Here is a 25,408-nt window from a genome sequence, read left to right on the forward strand (position 1 = left end):
TTCCTTGTTATTGCCATTACCACCGTAGGACATCGGTGCAAGCTGCTACTGATCTCTGCCATGTCACTCCTTAGGTCATGCCCAACGCGTCATGTTGGATTATGGTTTCGTCGGGCCATGTAGACTCGGATGCCACTTAGGGCCTTCAAATTCCAAGTTTTTTCACTCTCTCTTCGTCACATCAATTTTTAGCCGCTTGCATGGAGTATTAAATGTAGGTAAAAAAATAACTAATTGCACAGTTTAGTTCGAAATCACGAGATGAATCTTTTAAGCTTAGTTGGTCTTCGAAATCACGAGATGAATCTTTTGAGCTTAGTTGGTCCATGATTGGACAATATTTACCAAATAAGACGAAAGTGCTAATATTCATCAGTTTGAAATTTTTTGCCATCTAAACATGGCCTAGATAAAAAAAAAACTCGAATACAGAAGCCTTGTCAGTTGTCAATATGTCTTTGCAGAAGCTACGTACACCTCACCTGACAACATGCTAGAGCAGCAATGGAGTGGTGCGTTGTGGCATAAGATCGCTCCCCACAAATTTGGTGCTATTTAGCTCTTGTTTAGTTCCACCCCAAAATCCAAAAAGTTGCTACAGTACCTGTCACATCGAATGTTTGCGGCCCGTGCATGGAGCATTAAATGTAGACGAAAAGAAAAACTAATTGCACAGTTTGGTGGGAAATTGCGAGATGAACGTTTTAAGCCTAATTAGTCAATGTTTGGACACTATTTACCAAATAAAAACGAAGATGCTACAGTAGCCCCAAAATCTAAATTTCGCGAACTAAATGAGGCCTTATATTGAGAAGAATAGTAGTCTCAGTTCATTGTACCTACATGCATGGAAAGCAACATTTTTCTAGGACTGTCAACAGTGTATGCCCGTGTTAGGCCTGCTCTTATTGTGTTGTTAGCCTATCATGTCGCTATTTTTGCTAGGCCTTTGCTTGCTACCTTCTTTTATCTATGATGACTTCATTACCCCTATGTCGAGTCAGTGATGCTAACATCATCTGAGCTATGCAAACCTCTCCGTGCTAACCATTTATGTTTCCAACCGCTGCCAAAGTCGTGGTACCATTGTGTTTCCACCACCTTTGTGTGGGTAATTTGATCCAAACAAGGTGTAAGTTCATCAAAGCTAGTATAAGAGTTACCAACCCGGCCTGTTGTAGTGGTGGATGGACAAAGGAGAAGGATGACAATGACGAAATGAAGCTAAAAATGTACGAGTTTAGCATAGAAATAACATTTGGATGATAAATTATACTCCATCCATTAACAGCATGTTCGCTTGGTCGTATTTGGCTTATAAGCCATGTCTTATCGGTCAACGAATAGTATTTTCTCTCATACTAAACCAGCCAACAGTACTTTCTGCCATGACTTATACGCCAAACCAGCCCAAACAAACATGACGTAAGTATGTAGAGTTAGCCCGTGTTTAGTTGGTGGAAAGTTGAAATTTCGGCTACTGTAGCACTTTCGTTTTTATTTGATAATTAGTGTTCAATCATGGACTAATTAGGCTCAAAACGTCCGTCTCGCAATTTCCAACCAAACTGTGTAATTAGTTTTTTTTCGTCTACATTTAATGCTCCATGCACGTATCGCAAGATTCGATATGATGAGTACTGTAGCACTTTTTGGGAAAACTTTTCGCGAACTAAACGAGGGCTTATATATGCTAGGAATATACTGCTTGATTGTAGCTGCCATGAAACACATGAATTCATGGATCTTTTAGTTTCTGAAAAAAAAAACATGAATTACCGCATACTTAATGTTACGTTTACACGGATGTACTCATCTCGTAGTATTAACAAACGCATGTGAGCCAGACAGGCACTCAGGCACTTGCACGAAAACAGGAGAGATAATTATTCGTGGGGAAAGCGACAAATGGCCATATGCAACGCATACCGGCAGGTGGCCTGGCGCACCAGGCCCAGCCACATAAACAACAGCGGAAGCCGGGAAACCCAACCCAACCAAACCGAAGTACCAAACGGCGCTGCAATCCCGTTCCCTCATCACACACACACACACACACATACACATACACATACACATACACATACACTGCAGAGAAGACCGCGACGCGAGCCCACCCCACACCACCCCAGGCCGAGCGCCGAGCGCCGAGCGCGATCCCTCCCGTCCGTGTCGCCCTCTGCGCTCCGCCTTCCTCCTCTTCCACCCCGTCGCTTCCGTGCCATCCGCGGCTCGCCTCCCCAGCGCCCATTCCCGCCGCCCCCATGCCTCCGGCCCGCCTGTAGCCGCCCGACGACGACCGCCATGGCCGCCGATTCCGGCAAAGGTGCCCGCCGCTTCCTCGTAACCCTTGATTGGTCCGGCCCGATTCGAGTTCTGTCGATCGTTCGCTGAGGGATCGTTCACCTTGGGTTGCGCGCAGGGATGGCCGACCTAGAGATCGGGCCGGCGTCGAGCGCGGGCGCCTCCGGGGAGCGGCCCGACCAGTCGCCGCCGCGGGTGGCCAAGCGCCCAGGCCTCGTCATGTCTTTCTCCGGGAAGCGGCTGGACCAGTCGCCAGGCGGGTCGCCGTCGCAGTCGCGCCCGGTGCTGGTCATGTCCCACTCCAGCAACCGCCTCGACCAGTCGCCGGCGCGCCCGGTGCTCGTCATGTCCCGCTCCAGCAACCGGCTGGACCAGTCCTCCTCGGCGTCATCGCCGGCGCCCGTGAGGGGGCCCGTGCTGGTCATGTCCGGCTCCAGCAATCGGCTGGACAGCTCGTCGCCGTCGCCGTCGCCGACGTCCGCGGCCGCCACTGCGCCGGTGCTGGTGCTCTCCAACTCCGGCAAGCGGATGGACCAGGCGGGGCGGAAGAAGTACGTCAAGCAGGTGACGGGCCGCCACAACGACACGGAGCTCCACCTCGCCGCGCAGCGCGGGGACCTCGAGGCCGTGCGCCAGATCATCGCCGAGATCGACGCGCAGATGACCGGCACCGGCGAGGAGTTCGACAGCGAGGTCGCCGAGATCCGCGCCGCGATAGTGAACGAGGCCAACGAGATGGAGGCGACCGCGCTGCTCATCGCCGCCGAGAAGGGGTTTCTTGATATCGTCGTCGAGCTGCTCAAGCACTCCGACAAGGACAGCCTCATCAGGAAGACCAAGTCCGGATTCGATGCTCTGCACGTCGCTGCAAGAGAGGGCCACAGAGGTGAGTTACTTCTGATTCCAAGTCCAACTAAAGATCAATCTCTTGTTTCTGTAAGTTGATCAATCTTTTAATGCGAACATGTACTCTGTAACTATTTAATCAATCTCCATGGCTCATTTGTTACTATACTTGATTAATTGTTCTCTTACTTGTGAGTCTTGCAGTGTCTGGTGCTGCAATTAATCTATACTGATAGTGTATACTGACTGTAGTGTATTATCACTAGCTAGTATCAAGTCTGCTTCCATTTTCAGTTTTTCTCTATACTTCTTTTATATAGACCAAAAGTGGAGTACTGACATCTGTTCATAGATATTGTCAAGGTACTTCTGGATCATGATCCATCCGTTGGGAAAACGTTTGGCCAATCGAATGTGACTCCTCTCATAACGGCAGCGATTAGAGGCCACACTGCGGTGGTGAACCTGCTGCTGGAGCGAGTTTCTGGGTTGGTTGAGTTATCGAAAGCAAATGGAAAGAATGCCTTGCACTTTGCTGCTCGGCAGGGGCATGTGGAAATCGTGCAGGCTTTGCTAGATGCTGATGCCCAGCTTGCTCGGAGGACTGATAAGAAAGGCCAGACTGCTCTACACATGGCAGTAAAAGGAACTAGCCCTGAAGTTGTTCAAGCTCTTGTGAATGCCGATCCGGCAATAGTCATGCTACCTGACAGAAATGGCAACTTAGCTTTGCATGTTGCAACCAGAAAGAAAAGATCAGAGGTATTCTCCTGCCCTGTTTATCCAGTGTAGAAATTTTAGCATGATTATTTACTTTCTTTGCTTGCAAAATGCAATATTGTTCTGCTGTCTGCTCACAGGCTTCTCTCCTTTTGCAGATTGTAAATGTGCTTCTGCTTCTTCCAGATATGAACGTAAATGCATTGACTAGGGATCGGAAGACTGCATTCGACATAGCTGAGGGCCTTCCACTGTCAGAGGAGTCTCAAGAAATAAAGGAGTGTTTATCCCGTGCTGGTGCAGTCAGAGCAAATGATCTGAATCAGCCTCGGGATGAGCTCAGAAAAACAGTGACAGAGATAAAAAAGGATGTACATACTCAGCTTGAGCAGGCCAGAAAAACCAACAAAAATGTCTATGGTATCGCAAAGGAGCTTAGGAAACTCCACAGGGAAGGCATCAACAATGCAACAAATTCAGTCACTGTTGTGGCGGTGCTCTTTGCCACAGTGGCATTTGCTGCAATCTTTACAGTGCCTGGCGGTAACACCAACGATGGTGTAGCAGTAGCTGTGCATGCAGCAGCCTTCAAGGTCTTCTTCATCTTCAACGCCATTGCCCTTTTCACGTCTTTAGCAGTAGTGGTGGTCCAGATAACACTGGTTAGGGGTGAGACCAAAGCAGAGAGGCGTGTGATCGAGATCATCAATAAGCTGATGTGGCTGGCTTCAGTGTGCACGACAGTTGCGTTCATATCCTCCTCGTACATCGTAGTGGGGCGGCACTTCAAGTGGGCGGCACTTCTGGTGACCCTGATCGGTGGGGTGATCATGGCCGGTGTGCTTGGTACAATGACATATTACGTGGTGAAGTCTAAGCGCACACGTAAAATCAGGAAGAAGGTGAAGTCAACAAGGAGGAGCGGCTCAAACTCATGGCAGCACAATTCGGAGTTCTCAGATTCAGAGATCGACCGTATTTATGCTATATGAACCCAGTACAGCTGGTTCCTTCATACCTTTTGGCAGTGATACAACGCGAATGTATATTATAAACATCCATCACAACCCTTGAGATGCTAGGGGTTAACTTTGTACATTCCAATAAGCTGGTGAAAACTGCCATTCCCCTTGTTCGTGAATCGGCGGGAGGCGACGGTCTTGGTTGTATACTACTTACAGATAGATTTGTCATCAGATTATATAGTATATTATATATGCAGCATGTTCTGTGCTCCTTGTGCATGGCCTTGATCAGATTCATGGCAGTTGCATGATATATTTGGATACCCTTGTTTTGATATTCTGCTCTCAAAGACGCATGAATTTCTATTACAGCAGCGAGGGATAGCCTTTTTCCAGTCGTTTTCCACAGCACGTGAGAGCGAGAGGTGAGAAATTTGACGTTCTGATATTCCGTTGCTTAGGTGTTCTTTCTCTCTGTAGGACAGGACACCCTGGGGCTGGAGTGCACTTGAAATTGGACGACATGGTGATGGAGACGGGCAATGAGGAGGCATCGTCTAGCCATGTAGGGTAGGGAGAGGAGAGTTTGGCGGCATCTTGATCGCCGTTCCTCTCGCTGCAGCGTCTGGATTCTGAAAACCTCATGCGTGGAGTGGAGAGTCGTCAGGTTGTAAAGGGTCTAGGAAGGAAACTGACACCAGAGGTGGTGGTTACGCTTACGCATGACCCAAAGCGTGAAAGCCGTGTGAGTTGAAGGCACTGACGGTAGGCTCATCAGCTGACTTGTCTACACGCAGTCAATGCTTATTGTAAAATGAATGATTAGCTTGATTAGCAGGTGAAAACCACACTGTGCCTGTAGCAGATGGTGGCTGCAAGTTTGTGATTGGTAATGATAATGAGTAGCATTATATTGTAATTAAGGATAGTAAGATTATCTTTGAACTTTTACAGTCCAGAAAAGCTCGAGGGGAAAACAACCCTAGCGATCAAAGCAACATAAGCTTTCGCTCTGCCGAACAAAAGAATGGCCGCTTTCCAATTGTTACTGTCGTTTTCGTTCCTTCGTGACGAAGTTCGCGGGGGCGGATAGATGATGGATGGAAGCTGGAGCCGGAGGTCGTCCGTCAGTGCGCCACCACTACCAGCACGAGATTTCGCTTTGGAGCTTTACGCATATGCGAATCCTGTAAATTAAAGCTCCTAATACCTAAAGCCCACGCTTTGTGGTATGTTATGCATGTAGAGTGCAGGCTTTCTATTACAGAAGAACGTTCTTAGCCGTATTTGCCATGAACTTTGCTTAAAAAAAAGACATAATAAATACATGTCATGAACTCATTCATGGCCGATAATATATAGTAATAACCAGTATGAATGTATGATAATTCCCATTCCTCTGTCATTTATCCATCTCGTTTGTTTGCTGTCATTACTAGTGCAGAGTTCCTGAGCTGAAGTGCTGAACTGACCGCCGACAGCAAAATCTCGGCATGATCTGTGCAAGTCGCCTCACCGGTTTTGAACTGGTCGGCGAGCAACGGATATCCGTCCGATCGCTCGATCGGTAGCCTGCGTCCCGACCGTTGATGCGTCGGCATCTATCTTGTTGCCAACGTCAATGGATGAGGCTGCACTGCACTCGTGCCGCGTCAACGGTCGACGGTCGACACGCACCTTTTCTTTCCGGCGCTGAGCTGAGCTGAGCTCTCGTCCAAAACAATCGCTCCGCCATCAACCCATCACCCAATCAAGAGGTGGTAGAAAAACGTGGTGGACCCTCGGGGATGAACACGAAAATGACATTCACAGAAATTTAAAAGATAATGCATACACCATGAGGAAAATAACAGAAGAAGGAACAAAAGCATGAGCGAGCCGAAGAAATCGAAGCAAATCAAAACAAAACAAAACAAAACAAAAATCGGTCGTCACCTAACATTTGAAGCGATCACCAAATGCATCTCAACGATAGCTCTAAATCAGCGTTAATTATGCATCCACGTCACGGCTCACAATTAGTCATGCTCGTTTTCTTAATTTAGGCACAAGAAAACGAGAAGACAGAGAATTTTTTTTTCAATAACAAGTAATAAACAAACAAAAGCGGGAAAAAACAAACAATCCAGGAATTCGATTCCGTTTCCCCATTCCTGCTGCTCATGCGTTGATTCAACTTGGGATTTATTTTTCGGCGATCGGTCAGCCCGTCGTCCCTTGTCTTCTTCCTCGCATCATCTGCTGATCCGCCTGTGTGCCCTGTGGATTAGGGGCCCCATGGCTCACATGCACGCCGGGAGCGAGCTGGAGGATGCGCCGCAGAGCTCGTCACGCCGGTATGTTTTTTTTTCTTTTTCCGGCAGCCACCCATGTGTGCCGTGTGCGTGTCCTGCCCTGCCTGCCTGCCTGCCGCCGCCCAATTCCTATTAGTGGAGAGAGATGGGGGATTGGGGGGCATGCATGGCGTCCCGGATTCTATATTTCGGACGCGGATTCCGGATGCCCATCGTGCGTTCCATTGCTCGTGCGATCGATTCGCCATTGCTGGTTGATCTGCTTCCTGGCTACCTTTTCGTGGCGTGGCGAGGTCTTGAGGTGGAAGTGCTGGGGCAGCTTTCCCCGGTGATTGCATTACATTGCATCGCGTCGTCAGTGAACGGGGATACACACGGGGACATGATTGGGAGGCGGGCGTTGCTTAGCCGCGTTGCGATGGTTTTCTTATTAACATCAATTAAGAAAAATACTCTTTATTAAAAGTGAGATAAAAATCAATTAAGAAAGATACTTTTCATTATAAGTATGATAAAAATTAATTAAGATGAATACAACCATTGGAGAAGTACAACGGTCATAACAATAATACCTCTAACTAGAGAAATAGCTAAATTCTTGAATCTTTTAAATTCCTGAATCTTTTAAAGTTCCTATATAAAGATAGGGTAGTCAGCCTCAAAGATGTTAAGGTGGTGTTTAAAGCGACATATGAGGTTTTAACAGATTAAACCCAAAATAAGATATTTGAAGATACACCATTTTTAGAAAAGATGAGAAGATCTAGGGGAGCATGGTATGTAGAGGTACGTAAAGACCTAAGACTTGAATAGAAGAGGGACTACGTGCCCACTCCAGTGACCCAGGAACAATAAGTTTCTCAATATTTGTTGATGTTGTATGACTAATACAACACCTGTTGTTAGCTCTTCGAAGAAGATGAATAATGTAAATAATGATCTTATAATACATGAGCCTGTAGAATCAATTGTCTTTTGACAACGAAGAGCAACAACAGCCCCATATGAAAGTGCCAGTAGCTGAGGCTCCAGAAGGTCTCAAAAAATTAGCAAACCAGTTTTTCTGATGACTATAAAATCTATGTTAGTAAAGAAATTCAAATGGAGGGTGATCCCACCTCATTTGAAGAAGCCATGAGAAACGTTTACTCGTTTAAATGGCAAGAAGCTATGGAAGCTGAAATGAATTCAATGAATACCAACAATGTTTTGGGACTTAGAAGTAATTTTTAATGGAGCCAAAACAGTAGGCTGTAAAAGGGTCTACAACACAAAAATGGTGTTCGCTGGTCTGGACTCGTTCAGCCAGCCGGCTGATCCCACTCACAAGTTACTGTTCACAAAACCAGCCGAACAGTGTTTTTTCTCTCACAACAAATCAGCCGGAACAGTGTTTTTCAGCCAAGTTTCAGACCAGCGAACGGAGCCAAAATGTGACTCCAAAGAGAATGTAGAAAGATATAAAGCGTGACTCGTAGCAAAAGGCTTTACACAAAGAGAATAAATAGATTACGATGAGAGTTTTCTCTCTAGTCTTATGCAAGGATTCTTTTAGAATCATAATAGCATTATTAGCACATTACGATTTAAAGTTGCATCAGATGAATGTAAAGACGACATTTCTCAACGGAGATTTGTATGAAAACGTTAACATGACACAATCCAAAGGTTTTGTCGTGGAAGAAAAAGAATGTATGGGATGTCGCTTGTAGAAATCAATTTATGGGTTAAAAGTAAGTCTCTAGGTAGTAGTATTTAAAGTTGATGAAAACAATAAGAAAGTTTGGGTTTTAAAGAAATAAGAAGGACAATAGCGTTTATGCGAAGTTTAAGAATGAAAAATTTATTTTTCACATCCTGTAAATAGATGACATTCTACTCACTAGTAGTGATGTTAATCTATCATTGGAGAAGAAAAAAATTTGTCATCAAGTTTCAATGTGAACGATCTTGATGAAGCGTCATTGGTTCTAGGAATCGAAATTCTCTGAGATAGAAGAAAATAGGGTATTAGGACTATCGCAAAGGCATACTTAGAAAAGATTCTAAAGAAATAAAGTATGCATGCGAGTAAACGTATGTCTGCACCTATAGTCAAGGGTAATAAATTTGAGAACTTTAAGTGTTTCAGGAACTGATATGAGATCGATCAAATGAACATGGTTTCATATGCTTCAGGTGTTGAAAGCTTGATGAGTGTATAAGTACAAGTAAGAACTTACCCTGACGTAGTTTACGTATCCGGGATATTTTGGCAGAAGTCTAGTTCAGATATAGATAACTGGAATGGAGTTGAGAATATCTTGCAATTTTACAAAGTATCATAGACCTCATGTTGAGTAAGAAAGAACAAATGCTCTCAAATAGTTGAGGGTATAAATGTTAAGTCTTGACGAGATGTGTAGTGAAATCCATAGCGGTTGCTAACACTCGCAGTTAGAGTATTATTGTGGAAAAGCTCCAAAGAAACAGTTATGGTGTCACCAGTGATGCATACCATAGTATAGCTTGACATGAGGCTTAAGGAACATGCAAAAGAGGTTAAGGGAATCTATACCCAGATTTAATAATGATAGACAACAACAATAACCATTTAAAGTAAGATAACTCCTAAGACAACAGGTCAAGTGTGTTGTCAAACATATTGACACTAAGTTATATGTTATAAAGGAGAAAATTCAGAATTATTTTGAAAGCATTGAGCATATAAGTACCAAGCAAGTACTTGCGGATCCGCTTACCAAAGGCTAACCACCCAGTACATTCAGAGAACACATAATCGACATGGGTTTACGGGAAAGCCTATGATTTCTAGATACTAAGGACCTAGTTGAGAATCTATTTCAAAAGAGAGGTGCATTGTAGCTGTTAAATCTAATAATAACTGACCGTGACAATGAGGCACGTTCTATGCACTGATCTATGATGGAATGGGAAAAGATAAAGTAAGATAAGTTTAAGTCATAAGATGATATCAATGGGGAGAATGTTAGACAACATATGTTGTATTAGTCATACAACATCAACAGGTATTGAGAAACTTGTTGCTCCTGAGTCACTGGAGTGGGCACGCAGTCCCTCTTCTCTTCAAGTCTTAGGTCTCTACATACCTCTACATACCTTTGAAAAGGTCCTAATATGACTAGAGGCGGGGGGTGAATAGCCTATTTAAAAATCTACAAACCAACTAGAGCAATTTGATTAGTATGACAAATAGCGAAATACAAACTTACTCTAGCTCTATAAGAGTTGCAAGCCACCTATCCAATAATTCTAGTTGCTATAATCACTAGACACATAATTTGCTATGTTACTACTCACTAAGAGCTCTCACACTTGCTATACTAAAGAGCTCCACTAGATGAACTTAAAACAACAAAGCAAGCTCTCAATTCTAATTACACTAAAGAGCGTGCTATAACTAGTTTGCAAGAATATAAATGAGTGAGTAGAGTGATTATACCGCCGTATAGAGGAGTGAACCAATCACAAGATGAATACTAAATCAATCACCGGGAGAATACCAAAGGGCAAGAAACAACCAATTTTTCTCCCGAGGTTCACGTGCTTGCCGGCACGCTAGTCCCTGTTGTGTCGACCAACACTTGGTGGTTTGGCGGCTAAGAGGTGTTGCACGAATCTCGTCCACACAATTGGACACCGCAAGAACCTACCCACAAGTGAGGTAACTCAATGACACGAGCAATCCACTAGAGTTACCTTTCGGTGCTCCACCGGAGAAGGCACAAGACCCCTCACAATCACCATGATCGGAGCCAGAGACAATCATCAACCTTCGTTCGATGATCCTCGCTGCTTCAAGCTGTCTAGGTGGCGGTAACCACCAAGAGAAACAAGTGAATCCCGCAGCAAAACACAAATACCAAGTGCCTCTAGATACAATCTCTCAAACAATGTACTTGGATTCTCTCCTAATCTCACAAAGATGATGAATCAATGATGGAGATGAGTGGGAGGGCTTTGGCTAAGCTCATAAGGTTGCTATATCAATACAAATGGCCAAGAGAGTGAGCTTGAGCCAGTGATGGGGCTTAAATAGAAGCCCCCACGAAATAGAGCCGTTGGCTCCTCAGTCCACTGAAAAATGGGATGACCGGACGCGCAGGTTAGATCGACCGGACGTTGGACCCCAGCGTCCGGTCGCGCGATGTGTGCCACGTGTCCCCTGCTTCAAATGCCGATCGCCGATCTCAACGGTCATCAATACATTTAAGTTGTGACCGGACGCGCTGCTTCGAAGTGACCGGACGTAGGACCCCTAGCGTCCGGTCATTTCTAGTAAGGTACCAGTCACGACCAGACACGTCCGGTCACCACCGACCGGACACACCCAGCGCCCGATCACTCACTGTCTCCTCTGTGCATCACCACATCAGCGTACGTCAGCATTGATCGGATGCGGACCCTGAGCGTTCGGTCACTCTTCGCGCCAGCGCCCGGTCATAAGTCTGAGACGCGCGCTCACTGCTGCTACTGACCGAACGTAGAACCCCAGCATCCGATCACCAATGTCTGGTTACTCTATGAAACCCTATCTTTTCTATACAGGGTGTCGGTGGCACCGTCAGACTGTCCGCACTCTACGGGCAGACACTCCGCCGATGAAGTTTCTAACCCTTACTCAAATGTGTCAACCACCAAGTGTATCACCTTGTGCACATGTGTGTTAGCATATTTTCATAAACATTTTCAAGGGTGTTAGTACTCTACTAGATCCTAAATGCATATGCAATAAGTTAGAGCATCTAGTGGCACTTTGATAACCACATTTCACTATGAGTTTTACCCCTTTTAATAGTACGGCTATCAAAGCTAAATATGATCACACTCGCTAAGTGTCTTGATCACCAAAACAAAATGACTCCTACCACTTATACCTTTGTCTGAAGCCTTTTGTTTCTCTTTCTTCTTTTCAAGTCTAAGCACTTGATCATCACCATGCCATCACCATCATCATCATGTCATGATCTTCATTTGCTTCACCACTTGGAATATGCCACCTATCTCATAATCACTTAGATAAACTAGGTTAGCACTTAGGATTTCATCAATTCATCAAAACCAAACTAGAGCTTTCAACCATGCTCCCCCAGATCTTCCCATCTTTTCTAAAAATAGTGTATCTTCAAATATCTTATTTTTAGTTTAATCTGTTAAAACCTCATATGACGCTTTAAGCACCACCTTAACACCTTTGAGGCTGACTATGCTATCTTCCTGTCGAAACTTTAAAAGATCCAGGAATTTAGCTATTTCTCTGCTTAGGGGTATCATTGTTGTGACCGTTATAGTCCTCCAACGGTCGCATTCATCTTAATTGATCTTTATCTCACTCTTAATAAAGAGTATCTTTCTTAATTGATCTTTATCTCACTCTTAATGAAGAGTATTTTTCTTAATTGATCTTAATATCCCCCCCTCGAATTATGACATGAACTTTACTGCCATAATTTCGAGAACTATTCAGAAAACCTATGAACGAGGAGACACTTATAACTTACTTCATTCACATGATTATGTCATGTAAACAAAGTTATTTCTTGATCTATTTAGGAGTACACTTTCTTTATTTCACTTAAGAACTCAACGGAGTCTTTCATTAACAGTACTTTTACAAGTCACACTTGCACCTTTTTTATCTTTTGGTTAGTATTGACCATGACGATGCATTTCTATTGTGCCAAGGTCAATACTAGGATAGCATAAGAGCTACCTAAACTTCTCTCGCTATGAGGGATACAAAACATGTGAATCATCACAAAACTTCTCCCGCCATGCCGGATTGACTAGCATAAATACTATGCTAAAACTTCTCTCCATGCGGGATACATCTATACGAAAACTTAGTCATGACGACTAAAACATTCACTTATACTTTATTTTTCAATTAAATCTTCCCGTTGGTTCCAATTTAATCAAAAAATTAGTAAACTAACAAAAAAATTATCCTGAACTGGCTTGACTCAAGCCTTTTCATTCATATACCCTAGCATTGCAGCCCGTTCGCATGTAGCCGAGTGATCTCGTCGGTTAAAAATAAAATATACAATATGCTTCTGCATCAATTCTACATCACCATTGGGTAAAAAATAGAATTAATGCAAAAAACACATAAATTAACTTAAAATTCATATAACTACTCTTCAAAATTAAATTCTCCTGTTGGTTCGAATTTAATTAGAAGATCAGAAACTTGATAATGAAATACATTCTTTTAATTCAGGAGCATTTCTTGGTTCCTATCTACTCTCTGAAAAATCGACCACGTTGGTGTGAAATTTATCAGAAATTTAAACTTCAAACTTAAATTCGTTATAATATTGTCATCATCAACGTTGGTCAGAAAATGACAATACCATAATCTTACTTAAACAAAACGAACTACTCCTCTAATTTAAATTTTTCTGTTGGTTCTAATTTAATAAGAAGATAAATATAATCATAATTTACTAAATGTAACTGCTCTTCAAATTAAATTATCCTGTTGGTTTGAATTTAATTAGAAGATAATAAACATTCAACTTTGCAGCGAAAACATGAAAAATTATTTATCTACTTTTCAGAAGCATCTCATTGTACTCATCTACTCTCTGAACAATTTATCCCATTGATTCAAAATCGAATAGAGATGAAAAACTAATCAAAATTTATCAAAATTCACTTCTAAAAATAAATAAAACAAAAGGCTACGCTTACTGTTCATTAGGCCTGGCCTAGGAAAAATAGTCCGCGGCCCATCACTATTGCACATCCGCGTGTGTGACCCTGCAGGGACCAATGGCTTGCTTAACACGGCGTGTGACCGCTCTCTGCGCACCCAGGCCGCAACCTAGGCCTGGGCCAGGAATTCACTTCCCCACCTAGGCTGAATCTTGGCCCAGCGAACGCTGACCGTCGGATCACATCGAACGGCTATGCGCATTTTGCTCGAATAAAACCACGTCACAACCACTCTCCTCGAAAACCCTAGTCTCATTCTCTCCTCACCCTTCTCTCTCTACATCGTAGCGCAATGGAAAAGAAGGAGAGTAGCGGAGTGGCGCCACCGCCGGTCCCCTCACCGACGCGCGCACTCGCCCTAGGCTGAGTGCGCCGCCGTCGAGCGGTCTGGGCGACGGTGCCCTAGTCCCCACACGCGCTGCGGTGGGACTCACCCTAAAACCCTAGCTCTTTCCATTCCCCTTTCTCCTTTGACAGCTCTTAGTGTAGCAGACACCGAAGAAGAAGTGTGGCGCCACCGCGGGTTCCCTCGCCGGAGCACGCGCTCCCTAGTGGGTGAGCACGCCACCATCGAGCGGTCCTATGATGGTGCCCTTGGCCAGGGCTCGCGCGCACGGCGACAAGCGCGACTCGGCCATCTCCCCGTGTGCCGATGAGGCAACTGAAAGGTCCTTGTTTGGTTTTGGTAATTGAGTGACAACCTAGGTGGACTAATTATGTTTATATGAGATACACAGGTGATTAGTCCACAGGTACATGTGTGTGAGCAACATATGCCATGAAGGTGAAAATGGCTTGAAAATGTTGCAAAGCTCACACATGTGATGATGAAGGAGCTTAAATGCACATGAGACATGACATTGAGTCATGTGATCAAGGTGGAGAAGATCAAGACAAGACTTGGCTTGATGGACCGGTTGCAAGCGTGAAGGGCAAGTCGAAGGCTTTAGAGTGATGGACCGCGTGGCGGTGAAGCTTGAGCAAGACTTGGCGCCGATGGACGATGGCAACGGTGAAGAGCAAGTAGAGTCAAGATCGATGGACTTGGCACCAATGGACGATGGCAACGGTGAAGATCGATGAAGGGCAAGTCGAAGAGCAAGCTTGAGCAAGTAGAGCAAGTAGCGGTCCTGTTGGGCGAGGTAGCGCACCTCCTGTGAGGAGGTAGATTCTTCATGGCGTCATGCGGCTTTTCTCGTCTGGCTGAGGATGTTGCTGTCTGATGTCAGAACGTTGTCTCGTAGTCAAAACTGTCCTAATGTATAATTCAACGGCTTAAGGAGGATGCAACCTGTTGTTATTGAATGTGATGTATTGACGGTGGTTGGTAGCTTGCATACAGTCTTTTCCTTGCTCTATTTGGATGGCTGGACCAATAAATATCATGTATTGTCGTCAAGAAATTAGCTTTTGTTTTAGTCCGGCGGTATTTCTATAGATGTTTTGACCTGCCAGAACGATACATTTACCTGAGTCCTGAGTGTTTCTTCTCTTGATAAAGTGATATGATACATATGCTACTAGATCCTCGGTAATTGGCGTCGACAACCGCAGAGAGTAGTCAGAGAAGGATCAGTCTTCGGTTTCGGCCCAATAGATGTGACGAGGCCCTAAGTGACAATAGGCGAATGCAGCTTAGGGTTCATCCTCCTCTTCTCTTTTTCTTCCTCTCTCTTCTTCTACTTCACCTATATCCAAAATTTGTAGGAGGGGCTAAGGGTGTTCTATAGTGTTAATGGTGACTTGTCAAAAAAAATATTTATGGTGAAAGGAGGCGTCATCCTGAAAGGTCCTTGTGTGATTTTGGTAATTGAGTGACAACCTAGGTGGACTAATTGTGTTTATATGAGATACACATGTGATTAGTCCACAGGTACATGTGTGTGAGCAACATATGCCATGAAGGTGAAAATGGCTTGAAGATGTTGCAAAGTTCACACATGTGATGATGAAGGAACTCATTGCAAATGAGACATGACATTGAGTCATGTGATCAAGGTGGAGAAGATCAAGACATGACTTGACTTGATGGACCGGTTGCAGGCGTGAAGGGCAAATTGGAGGCTTTGGAGCGATGGATCGCGTGGCGATAAAACTTAAGCAAGACTTGGCGCCGATAGACGAAGGCAACGGTGAAAAGTGAAGTCAAGATCGATGAGCCAATATGATCACATGATGATATGAAGTGGATCATATCATTGTTGATCGTATTGGTGCATGTGTTGCATCGACATTGAAGGAGATGGAATGGAATGCGCAAGGCAAAGGTATAACCTAGGGCATTTCATTTCACCGGTCATAGGTGTGTAGAGAAGTTTATGACCGGGTTTAGGATAGATGGCCGTACTATCAAGAGGGGCAAACTTGTTTGCATATCGGTCATCTAGTGCCACTCGAGTGATCTAACTTTGTATTGTCGCTAGGATCGAGTGGCGTGGCTAGTTGAGTGGCTAACATCCTTTGGGAAATGATTGTGAAAATGCTAACACACATACACATGGTGGTGTACACTTGGTGGTGTTGGCACATTTACAAAGGAGGTGGTGTTTGCAGGGGTGAGATGGGTTTGGGTCCCTCTCGGGATTCAGCGCATTCGGGAAAATGGAATGCCTACTTTCTATTGCGCCGGATGCAAACTCTTGGTGGTTGGCACATTGGTGTAAGGGTGAAGAAGTTAGAAGTGAAAACAAGTTGATCGCGAAGATGCTGGCGTCGGTCAACTGACCGGACGCTGGATCTGAATGCACCGGACGCTGACTACCTACGTCCGGTCGCGCTGACGTGGAGTGTAGCAGTAGCTGGAGAGTGACCGGACGCTGGTGCTGTGTCCGATCGCGTTCGACCAGACGCGTCCGGTCATGCTCGGGAGCTTACTAGAAACGACCGGACGCTGAGGGTCCAGCGTCCGGTCAGTTGAAGCTGCTGCGTCCGGTCAGGTCAAGTGACCGTTGGAATCGGGACACGTGGTCGTCTACGAGCGACCGGACGCTGAGGTCCAGCGTCCGATCAACTCGACCGGAGCGTCCGGTCGGCCCGACCGTTGCCCAGTGAAGGGATAACGGCTAGTTTAGCCCTTGGGGCTATAAATAGAAGTGGCCCTCAGCCATGGCTGGGGCTGAGCACCTCAAGGGACTTAGTGTCCATACTTGTGAGTGCTTGGGAGCCCTCCATCACACATATACTTGATAGTGATCATCCGATTGTGTGTGTGAGCGATTCCAGTGCGATTGCATCATGAGGTTGCATCGAGTGGCACTAGGTGATCGAGTTGCAAGCCGGTGGTGCTTGTTACTCTTGGAGGTTGCCACCTCCTAGACGGCTTGGTGGTGGTCTCCGTCGAAGCCCGCAAGAAGCTTGTGCGGGGCTCCGGAGAAGAGCTTGTGAGGGGTACTTGTGCTCACCCCGCGGGAGTCGCGAAGAGCAACATTAGTAAAGCGTGTCATTGAGCTACCCTCACTCAAGGGGTAGGTTCTTGCGGCGCCCGACGTGCGGGCTTGGCGGGTGATGCCAATTAGCCGCCGAACCACCAAGTGAGCGGTCGACACAACGGGGACTAGCGTGTTGGCAAACACGTGAACCTCGGGAGAAAAATCATCGTGTCAACCTTGTTCTTCCCATTGGTTTGCATCCCCATTACACAAGCTTGCAATTACTTATATTCATATTAAGCTTGTGTAGTTGCTCTTGTAATTAAATAGCTTGTGTAGCTTGCTAATTATCTTCTTGCTTGTGTAGCATAGAAGTAGCTCCTTTGCGTGGCTAATTTGGTTTTAGTAACCTTGTTAGTCACATTGCTTAGTTTGTGTAGCTAAGTATTTGCGCTCTCTAATTAGGCATTGGTTGCCTTGTTATTGAGCATTGCTAGTGAGCTTAGTTGGCTTTGTGCTTTTGCTTACTAGCATGTGTAGGAGCTCCCCTATAGCTTAAAGTACTAGTGGCATAGGTTTGTGTGACCTTGCTTCTAGAATTGGTTAGGAGAGCTATAGCTAGCCCGACACCTTGGTTGCATAATTGTTATCTTTGCAAGGTGCTAGTGAACATATATAGTGGGGTATAGTCTTGGCTAGACCGATAGTTTTAATTCCGCATTTGTATCGGTTAGCCGACGCGATTAAGTTTTAGAAAAGACTATTCACCCCCCCTCTAGTCGCCATCTCGACCCTTTCAGCAACGGCGGGTGTTTCTTCCCATGCGCGGCAACGTCGACGGTAGTGATGAAAACCGGGTAGGTTCCTTCCTCCTCTCCGTTTTTCCCATCTGGGGTTAGGGTTAGGTGGTTTGGGGTGACTTCCCGTGCGACATTGAGGCGATGGCCGGTGGTGGTGATGGTGTGGGCAGTTCTTAGGTAGGAAAAAAACCCCTTCCTTTCCTTTCTCATTTTTTCCCACGCGCCGGTGAGGCGGCAGTAGTGGTGTGGCGGGTTCAAGGTGACCCCGCTCATTTCTTTTCTTGTTTGCTAGGGTTAATCCTCTCTTTCTATTTGCTTCTCTCTTTTCTACCTCAATCTAGATCTACAAACTAGAAAACCTGGCTCTAGTACCATTGAAGGATCTAAAAGTATTTCTAGGCGTAGATTAGTGGGTAATGCTTAGCTTAGATAGAAGACTTGGGTCGCTAAGCGCAGCCACGGCCATGGCTCCATGGTGATGTGGCCACTGGTGTCGGAGTAGAGGTAGCATCGTAGTGCCGTAGTGGTGACGCGGTCTAGTGGCGGCAGCGAAGGCGATGGTGCTTCCCGTCGCTTACAGCGCGCCCTTCTAGATCGGACTAGGGTTAGAACATGGTGGGGCACTGGCGGCTGCGGTGAACCTCGTGTCTCGAGCCCCAGCCCCCACCTTCTATTTATTGCGCTGCACGACGGAGGCCCATCAGCCAGAAGAATAGCTGGGCGCCACCGATCAGGACGCGGATCAAGGGTCCAATTGGCTGTTGGGCCAAGTTGGTGGAGATCAATCCTAACATTTCTATCTAGATGTGTATATGCTATTGCTGGCCCAATTCATGTGTGTTTTTCCGACGCAAATTAGGGTGCTTTTGTGTGGGTGTAGATGAAGTGGGGAGGGTACTTGCAAGCCCTCCTTTTACAATTGCTTCATTCATTCTTCCTTTTCTTTTTTTCTTTGTGGATCGACCTTTTCGACTCTTCTTTTTCATCACTCCTTTTTCTGTTCATTCATGGATTTTATTTCCACGTTGAGCTGGGATTGGGTAGCTAAAGTCTTGTTTTTGAGACACGCCTAGGCTAGAATTGGGAGGAACAAAAAAACCTGTATGTAGTAGGTAAATTGGGCAAGTGGGGGGGGGGGCGGGAGGAAATGCTGCATGGCGCTAATGGAGTAACGTGGCTTGTCATTTCAGCCATTGTTGCTGCATATTGACGATGTGCCCCCTAGGAGTTTGATTTGATGGAAGCGAAGAAACGAACCAGCGGTGGCGAGGAGTATAAGCCGTAGCAGCTGACGATGATGGACTCACTGAGGGCAGTGACGCGGCGCAAGAAGATGACAAAGCAGCTGACAGGGAAGCGGGACGACACCGCGATGCATGTGATGGCGCACGCCGGGTAGCTCGCGTCCATGCGGGAGATGATGTCTGGCAAGGACGTCGAGGAGCTTAGGGCGCTACTGTCCAGGCAGAACCAAGCCAGGGAGACACCGCTGTTCATGGCCACCGAGTATGAGTACGTGGCCCTGGTGGCTGAGATGATCAAGTACCACGACGTCGCCACCGCCAAGATCAAGGCCCGCAGCGGCTACGACGCGCTCCACATCGCCGCCAAGCAAGGGGATGTAGGTATTGATTGATTGGTTTTCATTTCTTTTCTTTTCCCATGCATGCATGATTGCCATACATTGCCCCTTGAGAGTCATGTCATGCACTGCACGTACAGAAGTCATGAGGGAGCTGCTGCAGGCGCTGCCTTAGCTGTTGATGACGGTGGACTCATCGAACACGACGACGCTGAACATGGTGGCGACGTAGGGGCACATGGACGTGGTGAGGCTCCTACTGGAGGTGGATGGGAGCCTAGCGCTGATCGCGCATAGCAACAGCAAGACGGCGCTGCACTGGGCAGCGCAGAACAGGCACATGGAGGTGGTACATGCTCTGCTAGAGGCAGAGCCCAGCATCACGCTGCGCACGGACCAAAAGGGCCAGACTACGCTACGCACCTAGGGGGTATGACCCCGGATACCCATGGCAGATCACATAGGCTACACCCTCAGGGGCGGCCCAGCTCACAAGACGAAGCCTTGCGGGGCACGATTGAAAGCGCTAGTTTGGTTTTGGTAAATTGATGAAACCCTAAGTGGTAACCTACTTTATCTAGTGATCATGAGATAGGTAGCACATTCCAAGTTGTGAAGCAAATGAAGATCATGACATGATGATGTTGATGCCATGGTGATGATCAAGTGCTTGGACTTGAAAAGAAGAAAGAGAAAAACAAAAGGCTCAAGGCAAAGGTATAAATGGTAGGAGCCATTTTATTTTGGTGATCTAGACACTTAGCGAGTGTGATCACATTTAGGTTCGATAGCCATACTATTAAGAGGGGTGAAACTCGTATCGAAATGCGGTTATCAAAGTGCCACTAGATGCTCTAACTTATTACATATGCATTTAGGATCTAATGGAGTGCTAACACTCTTGAAAATGTTTGTGAAAATATGCTAACACATGGGCACAAGGTGATACACTTGGTGGTTGGCACATTTGAGCAAGGGTGAAGATGATAGAGTTGAAAAGGAGTTAGTCACACTGGTCACGCAGTGACCGGACGTTGGTCTCGGTTGGACCGACGTGTCCGGTCAGTGGCAGCAGAGGACGCGCAGCATCGGTCTCTGACCGGACGCTGGGTCACTCCATGACCGGACACTGATAGGGTGCATCTGGTCCTGCTGACATGGCAGTGGACAGAGGAGTCACCGAGTGACCGAACGCTGGGTGTGTCCGGTCGAGCATGACCGGACACGTCCGGTCGTGAAAAGTCATCTCTAGATGCTTACTGGAAACAACCGGACGCTGGGGTTCTACGTCTGGTCACTTTGAGCTGCTACGTCCGATTGTCACTTGACCGTTGAGACCGAGCGATCAACATTTGAAGAGAGGGGACACATGGCACACATCGTGTGACCAGACGCTGAGGTCCAGCATCCAGTCGATATGACCAGAGCGTCCGGTCACCCCGTGTTGTGCCCAATGAAGGGTACAACGGCTCTATTTCGTGGGGCTTCTATTTAAGCCCCATAGCCAGCTCAAGCTCACTCTCTTGGGCATTTGCATTGACATAGCAACCTTGTGAGCTTAGTCAAAGCCCTCTCACTTATCTACATCATTGATTCATCATCTTTGTGAGATTGAGAGAGAATCCAAGTGCATTGCTTGAGTGTTTGCATCTAGAGGCACTTGGTGTTCGTGTTTCACTGCGGGATTCACTTGTTACTCTTAGTGGTTGCCGCCACCTAGACAGCTTGGAGCAGTAAGGATCATTGAGCGGAGGTTGGTGATTGTCTCTGGCTCTGATCGTGGTGATTGTGAGGGGTTCTTTCCCGGCGGAGAACCAAAAGGTACTCTAGTGGATTGCTCGTGGCTTGTGTGATCCTCATCTTGTGTTGGTTGTGCGGCACCCTATTGAGGGTTTGGCATGTGATGCTAATTAGCGCGTGAACCTCCAAGTGAGTGAATCGCTACAACAAGGAGTAGCTTGCCGGAAGCAAGTGAACCTCGGTAAAAAATCATTGTGTTCATCATTTGATTTCGAGGTGATTGGTCTTTACTGGTATTCATTCTTGTGATTGTTTGGCTCCTTCCTCGACACGGTGGTATAAACATCTTGCTCACTCTCTTTGAATTACCGTAAACTAGTTGCCAAGCTCTTTACTGTAGCTAGTTATGAGAGCTTGTTAGTTTGGTTAGTGTGGCTCTTTAGTTAGCTTTTGAGAGCACACTTATTTAGTGTAGTGTCATAGCTATTGTGTAGATAAAAACTATATAAACTAGAATTGTGGTAGGTGACTTGCTATTTTAGTAGGCTAGCGCAACACTTGCTTCGCCTCATAATTGTCTAACCGGTTTGTTAAGTGTTGTTGTAGATATTTTTAATAGGCTATTCACCCCCTCTAGCCATTAGAACCTTTCAACGACTTTGCTTGGCGCCTCCCGCAAGACATTTGAAAGACATCCTGAAGATACTATGAGATCTGTTAGGATATGTATAATCCCAAGATTCCTGTAATCGGTTATTACTTTCGGGTTATCTCTCAGATCTAACCGACTTGTAACCCTGCTCCCCGGACTATATAAGGTGGGCAAGGAGCCCCTCCAAACACACGCAATATCATACGATAGCCAATACAAACCAACATACCATAGGAGTAGGGTATTACGTCATACTGATGGCCTAAACCTGTCTAACTCATGTGTCTCTGTGGTCTTCTTGTTCTTGATCTCACGCACCTCTACCGATCAATCTACCTTCGTGGGATACCCCTCGGAGGACTACCAATGATATTCTATCGACAGTTGGCACGCCAGGTAGGGGTTTGCATGCTGTTTCCTTATCGAACAAGATGGCTTTTTCTATAGGCTCTTCGTCCCCCCCCCTCGCAGCCCGACCAGATCTTCACGGTCGGATCGATCTCTTGGATTATCAACGCTAACAGAGTTGGAGAGCTCCTTGAGCTGGCACAGCTCAATTCTGTGTCGATCATCCCCACACCTACGATTGCGGATCCGATCTCGGAACCACCCCCAAGGTCGCCTTCATCACCAACTCGCCACCCGCTTCCTCACTACTAGAGGAGGCAGATCAACAACGACGATCTGGTCGAGTCCATCGATCGGGTCGGTCTGAAGCTCGTCGATTGCCTCTCCATCGCCAAATTGGCTCTGGACACTTTAGTTCAGCACCGAGCACCCTCCAATCCAAATCTATCAGATGCTGCTCAGAAAACTCTAGGAGTTGCGGCTCTGCCCTTCGGGCTCACCAACGTCGCCGCCGCCTACCAAGATGCCCTGAGGGGCAAATTCGCCGACTAGGTGGGAGACATCCTTCCTCTCGCTGACTAGATCGCCGACCAGCCTCCATCAGCCGTCAACATGCTCCACGTTAGCCGATGCTCTAAAGCGTCCCTCTAGACCATCTCGGAGGAGAATCTAAATTCTGAGTCCCCAGGCTTTATGGAGACCCTCACCGAAACCTTCACCGAGCAACTTCCTCTCCTTCCATTTCGGGGTGGTGCGATCTTCAATGTCAGCATTGATAGCCCCTCTCGGAACACCGAGACCGAGGAGGAATGCATCGCTTGTGAGAACCGAAACGTCAACCACGCACAACACCAAGCAAACGAGAATGCCCTTGCGATGGCCAAGCAGCAGCTCGACTCGCAAGGAAGGCCACTCTAGCCTAACCTTGACGAAGAGTTTCTCCGCATTGGCGGCCACGACGTCTTCAAGACTCCGAGCACCAATCTGGCAATGGCCGCCAACGAGCTCGCCCGCTCTCGTAGACACCCAAGCTCGCCAAGGTCACCACCATGCTTAAAGCGGTGCACTGCCAGATTAATGAGATTCGATAGGATCAGAGACCTTCATACTCCACTACTTCGATTCTCCGATCAATCGCCACAAGAACCGATCGCCGCCAAAGTCACTTCACCGACCAGCACCGTGACGATAGGCAACCCCTCTAGGGCGGAGCTAGGGACAACCGCGCCGAACACCACCGCCAACACGACCAGGAGGTCGACTAGGATGTCTGGGTGAACCTCAACATCTCTGAGTTACACGACGATGTATCGACGAACGTCATTTCGGTCGCCATGAGGATGAAGTACACCATCGCTAGGAGTATGAGCAAGAGTACGGCAACCCAGACTCAGCCCTTGAGCCAATTGCCGGTGGCAACGCTATAGATGACAGCGCCAACAACCCTGAGGGCCCCCCAGCATTCATAAGGGCGCTCCAAACACTTCAGTGGCCCCGTGGTATCAGAATCACTGGCGTCGAGCCCTATGAGGGAAGGATGAATCCAACACAGTGGTTATAGGCTTATGCCACTGTTGTTCACGCCACCGGGGGAGACACTAGTGTCATGGTGAACTATCTTCCTGTCATGCTCGCGCCAACCATCATGAACTGGTTTACTAGCCTTGCTCCGGACTCCATCGGATCCTGGGATGAGCTAAAAAAGTCTTCACCGACAATTATATGGCTACGTGTACATGACTAGAAACAAAGCATGATCTCAACTGCATCAACTAGAAGCCATTCGAGCTCCTCCATAGCTACATCCGATGCTTTTCTGAGATGAGGAATTCTATTCCAAACATAACAAAAGCCGAGGTCATCATCGCCATCATCCGAGGACTCCATCACCATGAGCTTCGCTCTAAGTTCAACTGTAAGCCACCCATGGGGATCGGCAAAATGATCACAACCGCTAACCCGTACATCGACACCGAGGAAGCTGAGGTGCGCTTCAATGAGGATGCGGGCACTCATCGCCCAACACGCCGCTACGGCGACCGCTCCGACGACCACCACCACAACGACCGCTGCCACGATGACCTCAGTTATCATCGTGACAGCGGCTGTGATCGGCCAGAAGGACCCAAGACTGGTCAAAATCACTGTCGTCGGCCAGACCACATCGTCGCTACCGTCAATGAATGTCGTGCCAAGCACAACTACGACAAATAGTACAAGAAGATCCTCGACGACCTATGCCCTCTCCATAAGAATGCCAAGCACAAGATGAAGAAGTGCCTCGGTTTGGCTAAGGAGTTCCAGGACAAAAAGCTGGACGACGACGCCAATGACGGAGCCAGAGGTCGCCGACCACCTAGGGGCAATGACAATGCCTTCTAGGACCATGACAAGGTAGTCGCCACCATCTTTGGGGCCTTGCCTCCACCGAGAGTAGAAGAGAACGGAAGCTCACCGCACAGCGCGTGCTCAACGTCACTACGGAGGACGCTATCGCCAACCCTAGCTATCACCCATGGTCCGAAGTCCCCATCACCTTCAGCAGGGCCGACCAGTGGGCGAACATTCCCTACATAGGGCGTTTCCCTCTCGTCCTCGACGCAACCGTCTAGAAGGTGCTCTTCAGAAAAGTGCTCGTCAACGGTGGGAGCGCTCTGAATCTCCTCCTCGTCGGAGCCCTAAAGGAGCCGGGCCTCATATTAGCGGATCTCACACCCCCCGACTCCTCCTTTTGGGGTGTGGTACCTGGCAGGGCCTCCAAACCGCTTGGAGAGATCACCCTACCAGTACAGTTTGGCACGACAAGCAACTACCGTGTCGAGCACATCAACTTCTACGTCGTCAATTTCAACACCGCCTACCACGCCATACTTGGTCGGCCAGCTCTAGCCAAGTTCATGATGTACCGCATTACGCGTACCTGGTGCTGAAGATGCCTTTGCCTGTAGGAGTTCTAGCCCTGCGGGCCAACCTCTCCATCGCCTACGCCTATGAGACAGAGAGTCTCACCCTCGTCGAAGCCACCGATCTCTCCATCCAGATGGCCAG

At 47.0% G+C, this 25,408-nt stretch overlaps 1 protein-coding gene across 1 annotated transcript; it reads left to right on the forward strand.

Annotated features, from left to right (window-relative positions):
- The first annotated feature begins 2,089 nt into the window (after positions 1-2,089).
- LOC136547561 (ankyrin repeat-containing protein ITN1-like) lies at positions 2,090-5,105 on the forward strand. Its single transcript, XM_066539509.1, has 4 exons — positions 2,090-2,326; positions 2,423-3,190; positions 3,503-3,912; positions 4,029-5,105. Exons 1-4 carry the CDS (start codon positions 2,305-2,307, stop codon positions 4,860-4,862), a joined length of 2,034 nt encoding a protein of 677 aa, XP_066395606.1. The 5' UTR covers positions 2,090-2,304; the 3' UTR covers positions 4,863-5,105.
- The last annotated feature ends 20,303 nt before the right edge of the window (positions 5,106-25,408 follow it).

The sequence above is a fragment of the Miscanthus floridulus genome, chromosome 1 (genome assembly GCF_019320115.1).
Source record: "Miscanthus floridulus cultivar M001 chromosome 1, ASM1932011v1, whole genome shotgun sequence".
In the NCBI taxonomy this organism is placed as follows: domain Eukaryota; kingdom Viridiplantae; phylum Streptophyta; class Magnoliopsida; order Poales; family Poaceae; genus Miscanthus; species Miscanthus floridulus.

Bases quoted from the DNA above. Each gene is read 5' to 3' on its own strand.
- LOC136547561 (XM_066539509.1), top strand. From the start codon at position 2,305: ATGGCCGCCGATTCCGGCAAAG. The intron at 2,327-2,422 runs GTGCCCGCCGCT...GGTTGCGCGCAG, and splicing joins GGCCGCCGATTCCGGCAAAG to GGATGGCCGACCTAGAGATC. The intron at 3,913-4,028 runs GTATTCTCCTGC...CTCCTTTTGCAG, and splicing joins CCAGAAAGAAAAGATCAGAG to ATTGTAAATGTGCTTCTGCT.